At 40.7% G+C, this 16,892-nt stretch overlaps 1 protein-coding gene across 2 annotated transcripts; it reads right to left on the reverse strand.

The window, feature by feature from the left end:
* Nucleotides 1-1,445: 1,445 nt before the first annotated feature.
* ltn1 (listerin E3 ubiquitin protein ligase 1) lies at nucleotides 1,446-16,288 on the reverse strand. 2 transcript variants are annotated; one of them, XM_023291456.3, is made up of 32 exons: nucleotides 16,129-16,288; nucleotides 15,726-15,932; nucleotides 14,533-14,631; nucleotides 14,000-14,230; nucleotides 13,853-13,905; nucleotides 13,552-13,732; nucleotides 13,158-13,331; nucleotides 12,759-12,949; nucleotides 12,208-12,355; nucleotides 11,855-12,112; nucleotides 11,387-11,698; nucleotides 10,963-11,181; nucleotides 10,805-10,846; nucleotides 10,498-10,687; nucleotides 10,118-10,357; nucleotides 9,883-10,036; nucleotides 9,577-9,727; nucleotides 9,207-9,417; nucleotides 8,902-9,058; nucleotides 8,542-8,655; nucleotides 8,302-8,429; nucleotides 8,062-8,197; nucleotides 7,824-7,968; nucleotides 7,341-7,554; nucleotides 6,067-6,304; nucleotides 5,771-5,848; nucleotides 5,480-5,666; nucleotides 5,124-5,289; nucleotides 4,809-5,029; nucleotides 3,784-3,978; nucleotides 2,719-2,886; nucleotides 1,446-2,584 (listed from the first exon to the last, which is right to left on the reverse strand). In XM_023291456.3, exons 1-32 carry the CDS (start codon nucleotides 16,168-16,170, stop codon nucleotides 2,522-2,524), a joined length of 5,313 nt encoding a protein of 1,770 aa, XP_023147224.2. In that variant the 5' UTR covers nucleotides 16,171-16,288; the 3' UTR covers nucleotides 1,446-2,521. The 2 variants fall into 2 exon arrangements, with proteins under 2 accessions (XP_023147224.2, XP_023147223.2); XM_023291455.3 differs by having other exon boundaries at nucleotides 4,809-5,032.
* Nucleotides 16,289-16,892: the final 604 nt, after the last annotated feature.

The following is a 16,892-nucleotide window of genomic DNA, read 5'->3' on the forward strand; positions in this document are numbered from 1 at the left end:
TCAGGCTCGGAGGCCAGTAAGGCCAGTGAACTGACTGGTTGTTGACAGGGTGGCTGCTAATTAGCTTGTGCTAGTACAGCAGTTTGATGTAAGTGGGTCAGTGTAAGAAGATAGTAAATGAATGGATGGCATCTAAAGCACTTTCAGTATGAAGAAAGGAGACGTGTGACATCGATTGTTTCTCTCTGTCTAAAGCTTTCCAGTCACATATACCAATATATTGGCAACATTTAACCTTGATCTCCAAATGTCATATCCGAGAGTTCTGGGTATTGTGATTGAATCAATTCATCAAGTTCATTTTGTGTAATTAAAGATGGTACAGTAATAATCCCTTCGGGATCCATTGCTAATTCCCTTTGTAAATTCCATAGTAATGATTTGGATAAGTGGAAAAACTATTTGTCTGAAAAGCATGAGACAGAAAAAAATCACTATAAAATGTGATCCTTGTACGTAATTCAATCTCCCAAGATAGTCCAAAACAATAATCCCTTTCTTTCAGGTTAATATGTACACATTTCCTCAAATAGTAGCTTTAACTCACAGGCGGTCGACCAGTCTTTGTGATAATACTGCCACCTGGTGGCAAGGATTGACCTATATTATGTAAAGAGCAAGCTGGACACAGGACTGTACTGTAGTTCATAACATTTGCACCACTGCTTAATCAAGCAGATAATGAGCAATAAGATCTGAGGCTGTTGGTGTGAGTGTTTCTGTCAAAACTTGTGAGAGAGGGGTGGGGGGGATCGGTATAAATATTTATGCCTGGCAAACAGATCAATGGCTATTAAAAGGTCAAGGGCAGATGATGATGGATGCTGGCTGTATATATTGATAAATTTTGACCGCAGTAATGAATTACAAATGCACACATGCTCGCACACACAGACAGCAGACCAAATGATAGGGATTAATTCATTGATCATGCTTAATCTGTCATAATTAATTCCATAGGAACAACTGTGATGAGAGCAAGCCTCCATTAAACAGATAAATTATTCAACATGAGGAGGAGGTGGACCCAAGATAAATGAGCTTGGGAGACTGGTGCAGCAGTCACAGGCTGAGGCTAATTACAGTCTTTTCTTGGAAACTAGCACAGGTTACTTACAGTAAAACGTGTATGGAAATACTCTATAACTGTAATTGGGAGGCTCAGGTTAACATAACAGTTCATAGAAGCACTTGAGTTTCATTTCGGTTGACTTTGACTAAAGATACGTAGTGACTGAATTCCATAAATACTGAGGAGAGTGGTTCAATTTGGAATTAAATCTTGAAAAAATGGGTTACATCCCCATACATTTACACTTTAAGGTATGTATGCATGTTTTAAATTTGTTTTCTTTGTGATTATTAAGTCTTTATAGTTAGAGTTAAGCCCTGGAAGCCACTGTTTCCCAGATAATGATCGTCACTAACACATAAAAAAAAAAAGCTAGCTTTAGCAAAGGGATTTAATGGAATATTAGTGTAACAATACACCTGGGGCCAGAGGTATAAACACTTTGTGGATTTAAGAGTAAAAGTCTGTGCATGCACAAAGTAAAAAAATACAAGAGCAGTCTGTGTGCTACATTTCTAAATCCCTTCATATACAGTTCTGTATTGCACAACTCTGTCATCTGGAAAATATACATGGCATCGTTCTCAAGTCTGATCAGCACTCAAAAGCAAAACAAGCACAAAGGTTCAAGTACACATTCCAATGACAAACATTTTTATGAATGGATTTTTCTGTGTGAAGCGCGGCATACACTTTTCCAATGTGTATGCTTTTGTTGACCCGTGCTGTATTGATATTAGACAGTTTTCATCCGTGAATAATATCCATCGAGTTGAATTTTATTTGCTTTCCAACATCAATTACAGCTGTATGCAGGCACAGAGGAAGACACGTGCCACTGGGTTTTGACATGTATGACTGTAGGCATTTTGACATTTAATAACTTCTCAAAGAAGTCCTGCTTTCTGTAGTTGGAATGCATGTCACTAATCAGACATAATTTCTTTCCACTCCTAAATATTAGGAAAAATTGCTAAAAGTGTAATCAAACATCTGTTTTTGTAGTTTAGGAAACTGCTAATTTCAACAGGTGCTTCTATGCGAGTGAGGCACACGACCAGCTCAAGTTGCCCAACTTTACAAATCAGCCTCTTAAAAATTGAGCTTACAAAAGAAGACAGAAACGCAACAGAAAAACATCAGCAGGGAGCTATTGATGCTGGGTATATACAGTAAAGTAAAGCACTGACAACCACTGGGAGCTTATCAACATACAACTCAATCTTGTGAAGTCAAATTACAATCTTGTGAAATCATAACAATCACGATTTTGGCGTACTTCAGTTCAGATTTTTGAACAACAGCAACACCCTTCATTGAGAGATCTTATAAATTGGACCTTAAAATAGATGACATTTAGCAAGAATCTTCTTCATGTAATCACAATCGATCCAGTCCCGGTTCATTAAAAAACCATCATGCTTTCAGCCAAGGTTGACATACCGGACGTTAAAAGAAGGTTTCTCTGCAGAGTGGGCAGGTGGACTTGTTGCTGGAAGTGAACCATTTGTACTGTGGAAAGGAGAGGGAAAAAAAAATCATCATACTGTGTGGTGCCGTAATTAGTCAAAAAAAAAAGGCTCAATGTATATACATCGATGTAATTAAGATGTAACATCTGTTGATCACATATTCGCATCTCTCACCAAACATGCTGAGTGGAATTTCTTTTTGCAGGTGCGGCAAGCCTTCTTGGGCAGGGAGTAGTTGGAGCCATGTATAACAGAGAAGCAGATCATACAGTCCTCTATTCCCTCAAAACGCTTATCTACATTGTTCTTCCACAGAGCCAGGCCCTCCATTATACTGCCATTCTGAGCACAAAACACACAATTACATTTTTGCAGTGGTTTCATCTTCTTTGTCTTTGCTGATTCCTAAAAAGAAAGTATCTTCACAGCCCTCTCGGCCTATATTGCTTTGAGGCCAGGCTCAGACTACAGGAGTTTCTGGCTGATTTAAATGTTTCACACCTTCCAACAATCTGGTTTGGAGCTTTAATCTGAACTGTTGTTAGGTACAGATTTTTTAGTAATGTGAGAGAGCCTACATATTCAGTATAAAACCTCCCAAACTGCTTTCAAACTCAACAGCGCTGTCACGATCAATATCAAGAATGTCTGACAGTTAACTGGATGGTTAAGATGATCACGCTAGCACCTAGACCAGCGTACACTGTTGCCAAGCAACGCTAAACAGTCTAGCCCCTGAGGCTAGCATTAGTTGCAGATGTTAAAACTGATGGTTAAAACCTTTTCCTTGCTGAAGAATAAACTCATGTTGACCTCATCTTTCCAACCATTTACTCATCCAGACTTGTTGAGCCTTCTGTTTTTGTTTTTTCCTCAGTGCAAAGTGTTATTAGTGTTCCAGCAGGTTGTTGCACAACAGTCGATTTTGTTTACATCTGCTTCTCCATGAGATCACCTGAGGTGACGCTCTGCTCCCTGATTGCTCCCTCTGGCACGATAATCTTAATTATGCCCTGTAGTGTGTAATACCCCATTATTTTCAAATCTTGTAGCATGTGCACGACTGAGATTACAGAGAAGAATTTCTGTGAAGTTTTTCCTTATATGTATGATGCAACCCCATTTCAAATTCTGTTAGGATTTTTAAAACTCCTGTAGTGTGAGAACGGCCTTAGGGTTGAAGTGCAGTCCCTAGTTACTACACCAACTTCTTGCATTGATATCTATTGCTGTTCCTACCTGATGTGTAAGGTAGGTGCTGAGCTGCAGCATCCAGTTCCTCCACTGCTGTACAGCAACACCCACACGCCTCCCACTCTCTACAGTGATAGAGCCTAGAGGGTAGTTCTGTGGAAGCTGAATCACCAACTCGATGAAGATATCATCCACAGAATAGGTAGCAATCACCTCCCGTGCTGCTGAGCGGGCCTTGACCTAGGGCAAAAAAGTAAATAAATAAATTCACTGTCGTCATTGGTGACCTTTCAGTTAAATCATCAGGCACCTGCTATATAACTCGATGCCAGGATCCCACTTGATGAACTGAATGCATTATCCTCAAATGAGAGTTCATTCATTACAGTTTACAGAATCTATTGTTACTGTGCACCATTATATTACAAATGTGAGGCAGGCATTGCACCACAGAATTTGTTCAGCTTACATGTTTGTTATGACCTCTATTAGCCTTTCACCAACGGCTAAGAGAAAAGTATCTGCAAGTTCTCTTAATTAATTCCATAAACATTCCGTGCAGAGGAGATGAGAAATGAGAGCATTTTTTAAACAAAAACACAAAACCAAACGGCTTGACAGCCTGTGCAGGAAAGTCAAACATCTGGACTGTAAACTGTAAAAATGTTGCCAGAAACACTGAATTATATGATGCTATGCAATTTAACACAGAGGACATTAAGTGAAAATTCAAAACATGTATTACTGCAAAAATGCCTCCAAATGAAGAGACCCTCATTATGCATTTTGCTTCTTTTGAGCCAAAGTCAAGAACAATGGAAACTTTGAAATTGCAGCCACTGTATTGTGAGATCTTCATTATGATACCACAGTCCTTAAAGTAAATTATGTCCTTCAGAAATACGTATAAATGAAACTGTTGAATTTGCTAGACAGCTTAATCCACCGTCTTCTATTGTCATATTGACTCCCTCAAATAAATCTGACAATTTATATTTTATAAAAATTACTGGTTTACAGCGGACACTCCCAGCTGATTAACCTAAAACTACATCAGTTTGACAACTTACAGTCATGCTGTCAAACATCTGAGTGCTGGTGTGGACTGAGGAGATCTCTTGGGCCGAGAGAACAGGACTGACGTATTTAATGGTGAACTTCTCCACGGCTGCGCTCACTCGCTTTTCCTGGCTGTTCCACCACAGCCGCACCATGGCAGGCAGGTCTTGCACTGTGCTGTAGTACACACTGCAAGCCAGGTGAGGGAGCTCCCACTCAACACCATCAGTCTCTGCTGGCAGAAAACACAAACAACAAACAGGAGGGTTTGTGGTTGTTTACATTGCACAGTGCAGAAACTGTGTAGGTGTGTGTGCTTTGCTTACTGTTAACAGCCAGAAACAGGCCCTCTGTAAAGAAGGTTTTGGTCTCTCTTGTCTCTGACCCATGACTGGGATAGACGGGGTTCTCAGGCATCAGTTTGAAGAGGTGGAGTAGAAGCTTGTTAAGGGAGCAGCTTCTCTTAAGATACTGGGCATAATGGGCACGCAGCTAGAGATAAAGCAGAGGAGCAGTCAGTACTGTGAAAATACCTTGATATCAATATTACTATATTCATTAAAGCCCATTTTGTCTTTAGAACTTATAAATCTACTTGTATATGCTCTTATACAATTAACAAAATCAAAAAGGTTAAATCTAAATATCTCATCATGTGTAGCCAGGAATTATCTGGACTCACATGGGAGGGCGAGGATTTGAAAAAAGTGAGAAGCAGCTTCCAAGTCAGCAAGTATCCCAGGATGCAAGAGTACTCCACACTGAGAGGCTGGACCACTGCGAACTCTCCCACTTGAACAGCTGCCAAGATATTATCACACAGCTCCTCGCAGGTTGACAGGATGGCCATCAGGGAAGCTGGAGGGGAACTGAGCACAAATATATGACTGTAAGAATAATTCAAAAGCATGTCAACCATAACCTTGACATATGTCTAAAACCCACAATATTTTGATATCCGCAACTGACTTACAGACATGGCTCATCTCTGTCATCATCAGACTTATTGCTGTCTTCTTCTCCATCACACTCGGGCAGCTGGGGCATTACTCTATTTCAATGATAAGCAAGTAAACAAATTAGTATTGTCCTTGTTTTATATTTGTCTTAAGTAAGATGTTTGCCATCTGTGCCATTTTCCTACAGGGCCCTCAAGATTTCAGGAATAATACTTTCAGTATGATGCAGTGCTTGGACAGTTTGTAGCAGAAACTTCAGTTAATTTAAAAAGCATAACCCATTGATAAACATTATCAAACAAAACCTTACTTTTCCAGCAGGTGGTAGACAGTTATCTGAAGAGGCCTGGCCTTAAAGAGCAGCAGAGGGCAAAAAGTGTTGAGGAGTGTTTGAAGAGGCTCTGGCAGGTTTGTCTTTTGGTCCGCTATGAATCGAGGTGGCAGGGAGTTTTGGTTTAGCTGTGGTACAGGCACAAATATCAGAGCCATGCCAACTGACTGAAGTACTGCCATAGGGAACAGCGGGTCATCTGGTTCAGTGAAGGCATCTGAGTTAAGATAGCAAAAAGGTTTATGACTTCAGGACACCCACATACAGTAATTGCATAAGATAACATAAACAAGTAACTGTCATATGATCTAATAAAATGCTCTATGGTTAGTTGTGGCCAAGTTAGGTCACCCTTAAGTCTGTAAAGGTTAGAAGGAATCATGTTTGGTGGAGACATATGTGAATCTGTAAAAGATATTCTGTATATACTGTACATGCTCTGTAAATCCTGCTTAATTTCTTCTACAGCTGATTTTTTTATGGTAATAAACATTACAGACAAATTTACTTTCTGTATACATTTTATGAGTTTAAAATACCCTTCCACAACTAGAAGAGAAATAAAAGGAAGAAAATGAATAATTATGAACCTTATTGGCCTCAGTGACCTAATCAAACTGATTTCACTTAATTTATCTTACACTGTTTTAGCTGCATGTCATCATATATTCATACAAGTACACATGTCATACAAAATTGAGTTTCATACTTTGACAGGTAGGTTTTGATTCTTTTTAACTCTACCAAACAAGTAATACTCTTGTGTTTTGTTACTTGGACATGAGAGCTCAGATTTGACCATCTCTCTCCCCAGTCTGACCAGCACAGTGGAAAGAGCTACAGAAGCACTTCAGAAGTATTTAACCTGAGGGCAGTCCCTGGCGATATGGATAAATGTGCCAGTGGGTTTATCTGGACAGAAAGAGCAATAGGGATCTGCTCTAAATTTGATGCCTTCTGGGAGAGAGTTAAGCTTTGTGACCAAATGTAGTGTATCATTTACTTAGATTACTTGACAATATGTTCACAAGGGTCTCAAATTTGGGAAAATTAATGGGATATCATCTTCTTTCCACAATTTAAAAAAAGAGACGGGGCCAATAGGGAGCATTCATTCTAGACGGCGTAAATCAGAGAGACTACACCTTTGGATCCAAAATTTACTAATCAGTTCTGCATATGACAAATTTGAAAAATAGGTAGGTTTTTGGTGCTTGATTTTTTCGAGAAGAATCCAAAAGTAATATACGCACCTGTGATCTTGACAGGCAAAGGCAACAGCAGGTTATAGATTCCCTCTATGAAGAAGTCTGTCCATTCACCAGCCAGTTCTGACGGCAGCTTCTCCAGCAACTCGGACGAAGATGATGTGAAGAACTGGTTCAGCTTCACTATCAATGCAGCGTTCTCACACACAAACAGCTGCACCCATGGGTTCCATAGACTGCTCACATTCTCACTGGCAGTCTGAGATTGGAAGCAAGCAAATCAAGTCAACAACTGTGAGGAACAGCAGGATGGATTCATAAATATAGAACTGTTGAAGAAAATATATGATCAAAAAAGTAGAAAATCATTTTCTTATGGGAGAAAGCAGTGGCATAGCAAGGATTCTTACAATATAAACAAACACATTCAGGAACCCCAGGACAGCAAGCATCCAACCACGTCTTTGTAGCTGTATCTGGCCCCTGACCTCAAAGCCACAAAACAGAATAATATTAGCTATGTCTTACCTCCAACCAGGCTAACATGGAGCACAGCAAGAAGTCCCACTGGCTTCCCCCAAGAACTGTCGGACAATGAGTCACCAGCCAGGACAGGAAACGCATAATCTCCACGCTAAGGTTCAGCTGTTCTGCAGTTGCTTTAGAAATGTCACTGAAATACAAAGATTTATATAGTTAAAAACACTTTATACAAACTTTAAATGTTGCAAGAGATCTGATAAATGCTTTTCCATGGTTACATTACCTGCTAAAGAGAAACCAGTCCTCCCTGCTGTTCCTCCATTCCATCACAGTAGCCAGGATAGCCAGCACAACCTCCTCCTCTACGTGTGTGTTGGCTTGTAGACAGCACAGCAGCACTGCCAGGCACCCATACACATCTGCAACACACAGCCCAAAATTATTATTTGCTTATTTAAATTCATAATGCTCATGTATGCATTTGCATCACTGTATTTGTGTGTGTTTACGTGGCTATACTCGCCTTCATTCTCTTGCCAGTTGACTAATCCAGCTGTGGCCAAAGCTACAAGAGTCTCTCTGTCTTCTTGTGTCATGATGGGGCAGAGCACCTGGAGCGTGCTCAGTTTGCTTTGAGACACTGGGAACAAACTGGACAAACACAGATCATTTTCAGTGTACAACACGGTGACAATGGCAAGAGTGGTCACATAGCGCTGATTGAGAAGCCTATGCATTTAAACTACTTTAATAAATTACTGACCTGCTTGCACTACCATAAAGCTTCCTCACAGCTGCACGGTGAGCATCTGCCAAATTGTTGGTGCAGATGTAGTTTTCTAGAGCCAGTGACCATAGACCTCCATCAGACACTGATCTAAAAGGTAACAAAAAATACACAGTTTAGCCAGCCAATACTGGTTTAAATTATTGCCCATAAAATGAAATATGCCAACAAAGTGTTTCAGAAGCTGACAAATCGTTTGTATTTTAGATTTTTTTATCAATTACTTTTTACTACTTTCCAGAAATGTGGTATCCAAATAAATTAATCACATCAATATCTTTTGTGTGTCTCCATAGATCCAGACAACTATTTGTCCTGTAAATTATTGAACCTCACCTTGCATAGAGTGTCTCGAGCAGGGTTTTCACTGGAACCTGGCTGTGGAGTCCGTCTGACAGCCCCCAGTCAGTCAGTAGGTTGTGATAGGCAGACACTGTTGTGGGGCTGTACTTCACCTCCTTACACCATTGCAGTGCATAAAGCAATTCAGAAACTGCCACATAAAAACATGTGGAAATATATTAAACAGCATCGTAGACTTTTGAGAGACATTGCATGATTTTAAACTACACATACATATAGAGAAAGTGAAAGTATAAAGTTAAGAAACAAATGTAGTTCATGTTCTGTCCCATGTGTACCTGTGTACTTGAGGTCTGGTAGGGATGAAGGACACTCTGCATCCTTTTGGTCACAAGATTTAAGCACAGCAGTCTGGGCCACCTTTCCCAGGAGAGCACAGGCACATAGGTGGGCTGGCAGCCTGTTTGACTCCCTAAACCTCCAGATGTCCATGGAGGGATTTTCACAGACTCCTCTGTGACGGCTGGACAATAAAGGGGTTTTGATCCACTGAAGAAAACAGAATAAAGGGGCAAACAGTACATGAATTTCAAATGTTTGTGTGCAGTATGCATTACAGTAGAGTCCTTTCTTCACAACTTCTCCATAACAATTGTGTAGCATTGCCTGAATTTTCCAACAGTAAAGATTTTGTATTGATTTGCAGACCTGAAGAGGTAAGGCCAGTCTGATTCTTGTCCATTCTGTCTGGCTAGGCATCAAGAAGGTAAAGAACTGGATGAGGATGTCCGAGGCTCGATCACAGACTGAGATGATTGTCTCCACTAGACTTTGTACAGCCAGAACTAGAACCTGTAAACTGTAATTTTAAAAAAAAACACAAATATGTTATCTTGAACCACAACAAAGCCTTGGAAAAGATTCTTACTATATATTTGCACCAACTGAAAGACAATGAATAATGATTACTATCAAACTAATCCTTTTTTAAAAACAGAGAAAGTGTTTGGTTACCCTTTAATATCTAGAGAGACGGTGAGAAGTTGCTTCGTAACCCAAACAGCTGCACTGTGCAGAAAGCCGCCTTCCGTGACTTCATAGTCACAGTGTTGGACCAGTGACTGGACTCCAGCTGCACACACTTTCTTCAGCTTATCTAAAAGTGAGTCTTTCAAATCAATATGAAGACAAATTAGTTACTTATCAGACCTGGCAAGTATGTGTGCTTTTTCGCTGTGTGACTACCCACCGGACATGTGAGTGTGTGTTTGATCTTGGGCAGTGAGCTGAAAGACAGTAAGCAACAGTTCCTCAGCAGAGACTAGTAGAAGACAGTCTTGTACAGAGGAGAAGAAAGTGGAGGCCACATCACAGATGAAGGAGATGAGCGGCTCCATGTTGCCTGCATCTGACAGACTCTTAGTCTCCAATAAAGTGGTATGGAGCTTCTCTAAGATCTTCTCCATGTACACCTCTCCTATCAGAGACTCTGCACATAGAAAACAGATCAAAACAATGATTATATAGTTTAGTAACTGATGGGAAAATCCACATTTGCTTTGCATTTTGAAAACAAAAAAGCCCTTTTTTGCACAAATGACAAGAAATATTGTTAGTGCTTGTGTTCACCATTGTTGTGGCGCTGAGAGAGGACCAGGCTTATAAGCGTCCAACTGTGGCTGCTTGTAGAGGAGGTGGAAACGTAAGAGCTGCTGCCCACCTTGCACAGCTCTTCAGTCAATCCCAGGAGTTGTTCACCCAGAACTGACCCTTTCAGCCAATCACTACAGCTCTGAAGTGTCTCAGGATCTGTACATGCCTGACAGGAAAGATAGCAGAATAGCACGGACATTTCTAACAGTGTAAATTTGATCTATTAGTGGGTTACACATACTTTCTTTAAAAAAAAAAAAATTGATGAATGAATGGCACTTACCCTCTGTATAATTTGAAGGATAATCCCCCACTGTAAATCCATCTAGAAAGCAGAGTGTGAATGTCAGCAAAGAAAGTGAAGTTTAATCTACAACAAATAAACAATCATGCTGATTTTTTAAAAGTATCAATTTACATGTTATGACATCTGTACATTACCGTTGTGATGTGGCTGAGGATGCGGGTGGTCTCCTGCCTGCTGCAGCAGTAGAGCGAGCTGAAGACCATCTCTACCAGGTGTTCGGTGTCTCTGCGCCCCTTCTCTGCCAGCCACACCACCACCCGCTCCAGCAAGAAGTGCATCGCTGGATTTTTCATAATCACCTCATCCCTCTGCTTATCGTCCTTTGTTATCTTATCATCCACTTCAACCAAAGTCTAAGACAAGCACAGTTTAGGAATAAAATTGATAGAATCAGGAAATTGACCATACCCGTGTTTTCAAATTTAAGTCCATTAATTAAACATTACTATTAACAATGCAAATTTGTTCATAAGAACCACTGGATCTGTTTAAAAAAAAAAAAAAAAAAAAAAAAACAAGTGACATTAAAATAGAGTTATCTGGAGTTGCATGACTTACACTGAAGACCCTGGATGTGTGGAAAGATCGCAAGAGAAGAGAGAGGAAAACAAGATGTCTCTCTGAGTTTTTCTCATTCACATGCACCAGACACAGCTGTGCCAGCTGGCACACTACATCTTCAAAATGCTGGGTCTGTAGGGACCCAAATGCCTTCTCATTAACAAGCTCTGACACTGTCTGCACAAGCTTCTCAACGCCATCCCCCTCAACTCCAGTTTTCTCATTGTCTTCTGGCTTAGAGAAACACATCCTGACAGATTTCTTCTTGTGGACGTGCCTTTTGTTTACCCTCTCAGGGTAACGCATCACCTGGAGAAATACAAGAGAAAAGATTTATTTAACTGTTGCACTTTGGCCACTTTGAAAGACATAACCTGCTCTGACAGCCATACTGACCTGCTGTATCCTTAGTGTCAAAACAGAAAATTTCTGTGGGGGGAATATGTTAAAAAAATGTAAACTCACCTGCAGCAATGAGGCCACTCCTTCCAAAGCCTGTGGATCTGCGTCTTCGTTGTCAACATAGCGCACCAACAGCAGACCAAGGTCCTCCCAGAAGTCTACCAGAAGTCTTTGAAACACATCCTTGTTGTCATTTGCTTCGCCTTCACTATGTAAACCTGCCCTCTTCTCCCAGGAAATGAGCATTTCAGTGCCCAAAAGGAAAAGAGGACCATTCTGAAGAGAAGGATTTCTGAGGGACTCTTCTAATAGGGGTAGGAGCTACAGAAAGACAAGCAACAAAAGAATCCAAGAAAGGTGTGGACTTCAGTCGATTTGAGATAAATGTAAAAGTATGCAAGACTGGTAAATCCCACCTGCTGTGAAATAAGCATGGTCCTTATTTTCCTCTGGTCCTCGTCTTCTTCTATATTGTGCAATACGCAGTACCTCATGCACTCAACAAAAGATGTCACTATAACTGCACTTTCTGATGGGCTTGTCACTGCACGCTCACTAGACAGACTGAAAACAAACACAAACGCTTTAGGTTATAGATAGCGATACAAGAATTCTAAACTATGACTTATAACAAGAGCAGTAAGTGTAGCATGTTCTATCAATATATCTGAAAAGATAGAAAATAAATGCAAAGTCATACTAAACAGACAAATCACTGCTAAGTGCAATGGCATGTTCTGTTGTTATGACTAACATCAGGAAAAAAAAATCTTCACTGTATTAACTATGAATTTAAACAATTAATTGTCTTGGATTAAAATTAAAATTACCACTGAATAATTTATTTTACCAACCAAATTTTCTAAAAATGATAATACATGTAAATTGTCACAACATGGTTCCCTTGAAAGTTAAAAAATTTGAGTTGCAAATTATCACCCCATCCAAACACACATAATAGACTTACCCTTGTACGAATGCAGTGAAGAACGTGGTGTAGAAATCCAAGTTCGGATCAGTGACCTGTGGAGGAAGTTTGCTGAGAAGCGGCATTAGATTAGGGTGAAGTGCTTTAGCCATGCCTTTGCCACCTTCTTTTAACAGAGCCCAAAGTTTTGGTAAGAAACCTTTCTTGGCATTCACATGTGTCCAGCAATCCTGAAACAAAAAAACAAAACAAAAAAAATAAAGATTAGCTGCAACTTAGCTTTAAATTAGCAGAACAAAAAATTAAATGTATCTACTTAGGTGTTTACACATTTGTGAGTCTAATAAATGATGGCTAATATTACTTCTCCTTGCACTATGCATTAACTGTACTGTAATAGCACAGAGGGCAAAGTGGTATTCTTAAACTTAAGCTTACAGGGATTGTGGACACAACGTGAAGAACAGCTTCCCACACAGGGGGCAGCACCACAGGATCTGTGTCGTCAATGCTGAGGAGAACAGTAGGACAGAGTCGTGCTGCTTCAGCTTGGACCAGTCCTGGCGTGAACTCACACAGAGCACACACCATCTCAAAAAATGCCCCTCTCACCTGTGGAGCAACACATTGTGGTGGTTATTGAAACCATTTTTACAGTCAGCACAAACAAATATCACACAGTCTTTTCAGAGGTTAAAGCTTTCAGTGTAACATTTTGCCATCATGTGGAAATGTAGCCACATAAACAAGAGCAAAGGAATACACACACAGACACACACATCATGTAAACTTGGCCATGAGTTATTTCTGCTGTCCTATTCAATGCTAGTACCTGTGGTGTCTTGTGTTTGCTGTACTTCCAGAACTTCCCAGAGTTGACAAGATGTGCTAGTTTTTCCTCCAAGGCCACCCTGTCTTCCGGCAGCAGCAGGGAGAGCAGTCTCTTCACCCCCAACAGAGAACTGGTCAGCATGCGCACATATTTGGTGTCTCTCTCCTCTTCTGTCACACTTCTAGAGAACAGGGTGAACCAGTGCATCAGTAAAGACGCTCACAGGACATATTAACATTGAGCCAGAATAGTAAGAGGAACAGTAAGAGGAATGGGCACAGAAGCTAAACTTTCAACTCACTGTGGATCGCTCAGTGTATCTGCTGTTTCCTTTAACAAAATATCCTGAAGTACCTGCAATATGAAAACAACAATTAAATGTTGAATGTAGCTCAGTAGATTACAATGAAAATCTCCATGTCCACACTAAGCCACCACTACAACTCACACTAAGGATCTCATCCTTGCAGAAGCTGAGAGCCTCGGGCTGTTTGGTGGGTGAGAAGGCAGCCTGGAAGGCCTGGCAGGCAGCAGAGGCTGCAGGTGTGTAAGTGTCACACTGGGACAAAATCCAGTGGCCCATCAAACTCTTCAGAAAGGGGGCCAAGCTGCGGCGCACTTTTAGCACCAACTGTTCAAAGGCCTGCTGGGTAGCCTCTCTGATGCGGCGATCATGATCCTAATATAGTGATGAAGACAGAATTCAAATGTAGCCACACCTCAAAATTAGCACTCACACACATTTAAGTTTCATAAGTGTCATTCTAGTGTAGTTTTAGACAGAGATATTTGAAATTATTAATTGAATACATTTTTTTTAAATGTGATGCTTTACTATTACCTGATAGAAAGGATAAGGCAGTTCAAAATATACGATGATGAAATTAGCTGGTGTTTATTTACATGCTAATGATAGTGTATTTCTGGAACGTTTAAAAACTGTGAAAACTGAAGAAAGTAAAAAAGTTCAGTCCAGCTTACCACTGATATTTTGCAGTAAATCCTTGGCCAGTATGGGAGGACCCCCTTTACTTCTTCGGCATCCCGCTCCTGACACATGGACCCAAAGTCTTGCACAGCCTGAAAAGATTCCACATTATCACTAAACAAACCTGGACCAAAAAAGATCCTGTGGTGACTTCAATATATTGAACGACAGCTTTCTTTTCATGCTTCTCATAGAACATTTTGTGGTATTTCAAATTCCAATTTACAACATAAAGGATTCATATATTTACATGGCACTTATGTACTATATGTGCTTGATTGCTCAGATGTTTTGTGTATACAATTTGACACTCTCCTAAGAGCTTCATATAATGAAAAGAACTGAAATTAGTTCTTCAAGGAGTTTCATTTCTCATCCAAGAGGCTTCTTCAGTTCTAACTGACTGATGGGGAGTCCCAGATATATAATGGCATGGCTAATGACCCATTAATGACCATAGACTCACATGCCTCAAGGTGTGACAGACTGTGAGACTGACAAGTTTGACAAAGATTTTCTGAACATTGGGGTTAATGTAGGTGGCTTCTGGGGAAATATCTCAAAATTGTGACATAAGTACATGACAATTAGTATTGTAGACCCCCTTATTTTGTCAAAAGATAGCTTTTGTAGTTTAACAACGATGGCTTCCTTCACTCCTCTCTCAAACAATCTGTCTTTTCAGTCCAGAATGTGCACACTGCTATCCTCAAGGAGTATTTCTCATACTTCAGATGCAGGTGAACCACAGAGTCTTGTTCTAAGCTGTCTCTGCTGACCCATGCAAATGTGGATCAATCTTTTAGTCTGTATATAGGTCTCTGCACTCTTAACAGTTTTGAGATCTCTCCCCAGAAAGTTTGACCGTCATTAACATCTTGAGTCACCCCTGACTTGGCATTTCCACAACCATTCATACCTTGAGGCATGTCATGTGAGTCTTGGGTTAGTAATGGGCCATTAGCAGCATGAGCTGGGGGTGACAATATACATCTGAGACTCCCTGACAGTCAGTTAGAGCTGAGGTGCAATGTCAAATATTACTTTTTACTGAAGCTCATAGGACTATCATGACCTGGATGACTGCATTACACCGACACTACTGCATTGAACTTCCAGCAAATAGAAGTATGTGTGAGGGGTTTCTTCAAATAGAGTTAATGCTAAAGGTGAGGTTAAAACTCACTTTAAGTCTGGTGACAACATCCCTCTTGGAGAGTTTTCTCAGCACCAGCCGGAAGTCGGCATCTACCAGGTTGTCTATGTCCTCTGCGCCGTGGACAGCTGGCACATAACTCAGCTCCGAAGTGACCGCCGAGCCGAAGCCCACGAACCCCGGGATGACACCTCCTTCTCGGGTCAGTACCTCAGCAGCTCGGCCGCTGCTGGACGGCTAGTTTTGTGAGAGAAGTGTGTGGTTATAAACAACAAAAAAGCAGCAACGTTATCTAGACGGTAAGATTGTAGTTATGACACAGTAGAGACAGCAACCAGCCACGCGCTGCTTTAGCTGCTAACCTGAAGTTTACATTAGCTTGTAGCTAGCACCTTTGGCTACTTCAACATTGGATGTTACAGAATAAACTTACCCTAACATTTCCTTTAGTTCGCTGTTTGTTTTTACCCCCCATGGGTATGTATAACCCTTTAAATTATCTATTTTCTATGTTACTAGCGCTGACATGTAACTATACAGCCAATAGTAGGGCCAATGTTCCGGGAGTGACTTCTTCTTCGTTTTGTTTGAGGTTTAGTGGCGGTCATTAAACAACAAGCTGGTGTTTTACCGCCACCTACTGGTATAGAGTGTGAGTTTAACAACAGTGTAGCATACTGTCTCTTCTTGTTCCCCCACAGTCACATCTGCCTGTATTATGATTTGAATACTGAGCTTTCCAGCTTTCTATTGAACTTTGTAAAACTGCCATCTTTTGCTTTCCCTCAATCTTCAATGGGATCTCTTTTTCTGGCTTCCTTTGCAGTCCTTCATTTCATAATGAGTCACCACCCATAAAAATAATACTCTAAGACCAATCATTTGAACTGAGCTCAGAGTTCACATCCTGACAGCATGAGTAAAGAAGCTTTTCCTGAGTCTCTGTGTTTGCGTTGATGTTGTTCAGGAGCCGGCCAGAGCATGGCCATTCAAACGGTCCATTACTGGGGTGGTGGGGGTCTTCCATAATCCTGCTTGCCCTGACTATGCTCCACCTCATGCAGATGTCCTTGAAGAGCAGTGGCAGTGGTGTTCCCAAACCACTGGGTGATGTTCCCAGTCATGGCGTTCTCACCACTCCATTGTAAAATGTACTCAGGACGTTCAGTGAAATTCTGAATTTTGTCAGCTGCTTGA

Source organism: Amphiprion ocellaris, chromosome 14 (genome assembly GCF_022539595.1).
Source record: "Amphiprion ocellaris isolate individual 3 ecotype Okinawa chromosome 14, ASM2253959v1, whole genome shotgun sequence".
NCBI classification, from domain to species: domain Eukaryota; kingdom Metazoa; phylum Chordata; class Actinopteri; family Pomacentridae; genus Amphiprion; species Amphiprion ocellaris.

Excerpts from the sequence above, each read along its gene's own strand:
- ltn1 (XM_023291455.3), bottom strand. The coding sequence starts at position 16,170 with ATGGGGGGTAAAAACAAACAGCGAACTAAAGGAAATGTTAGG. Across the intron at positions 13,906-13,999 it reads GCAAGGATGAGATCCTTAGT|GTACTTCAGGATATTTTGTT; the intron begins GTGAGTTGTAGT and ends TTCATATTGCAG. Across the intron at positions 5,290-5,479 it reads TCAAATCCTCGCCCTCCCAT|CTGCGTGCCCATTATGCCCA; the intron begins GTGAGTCCAGAT and ends CTTTATCTCTAG.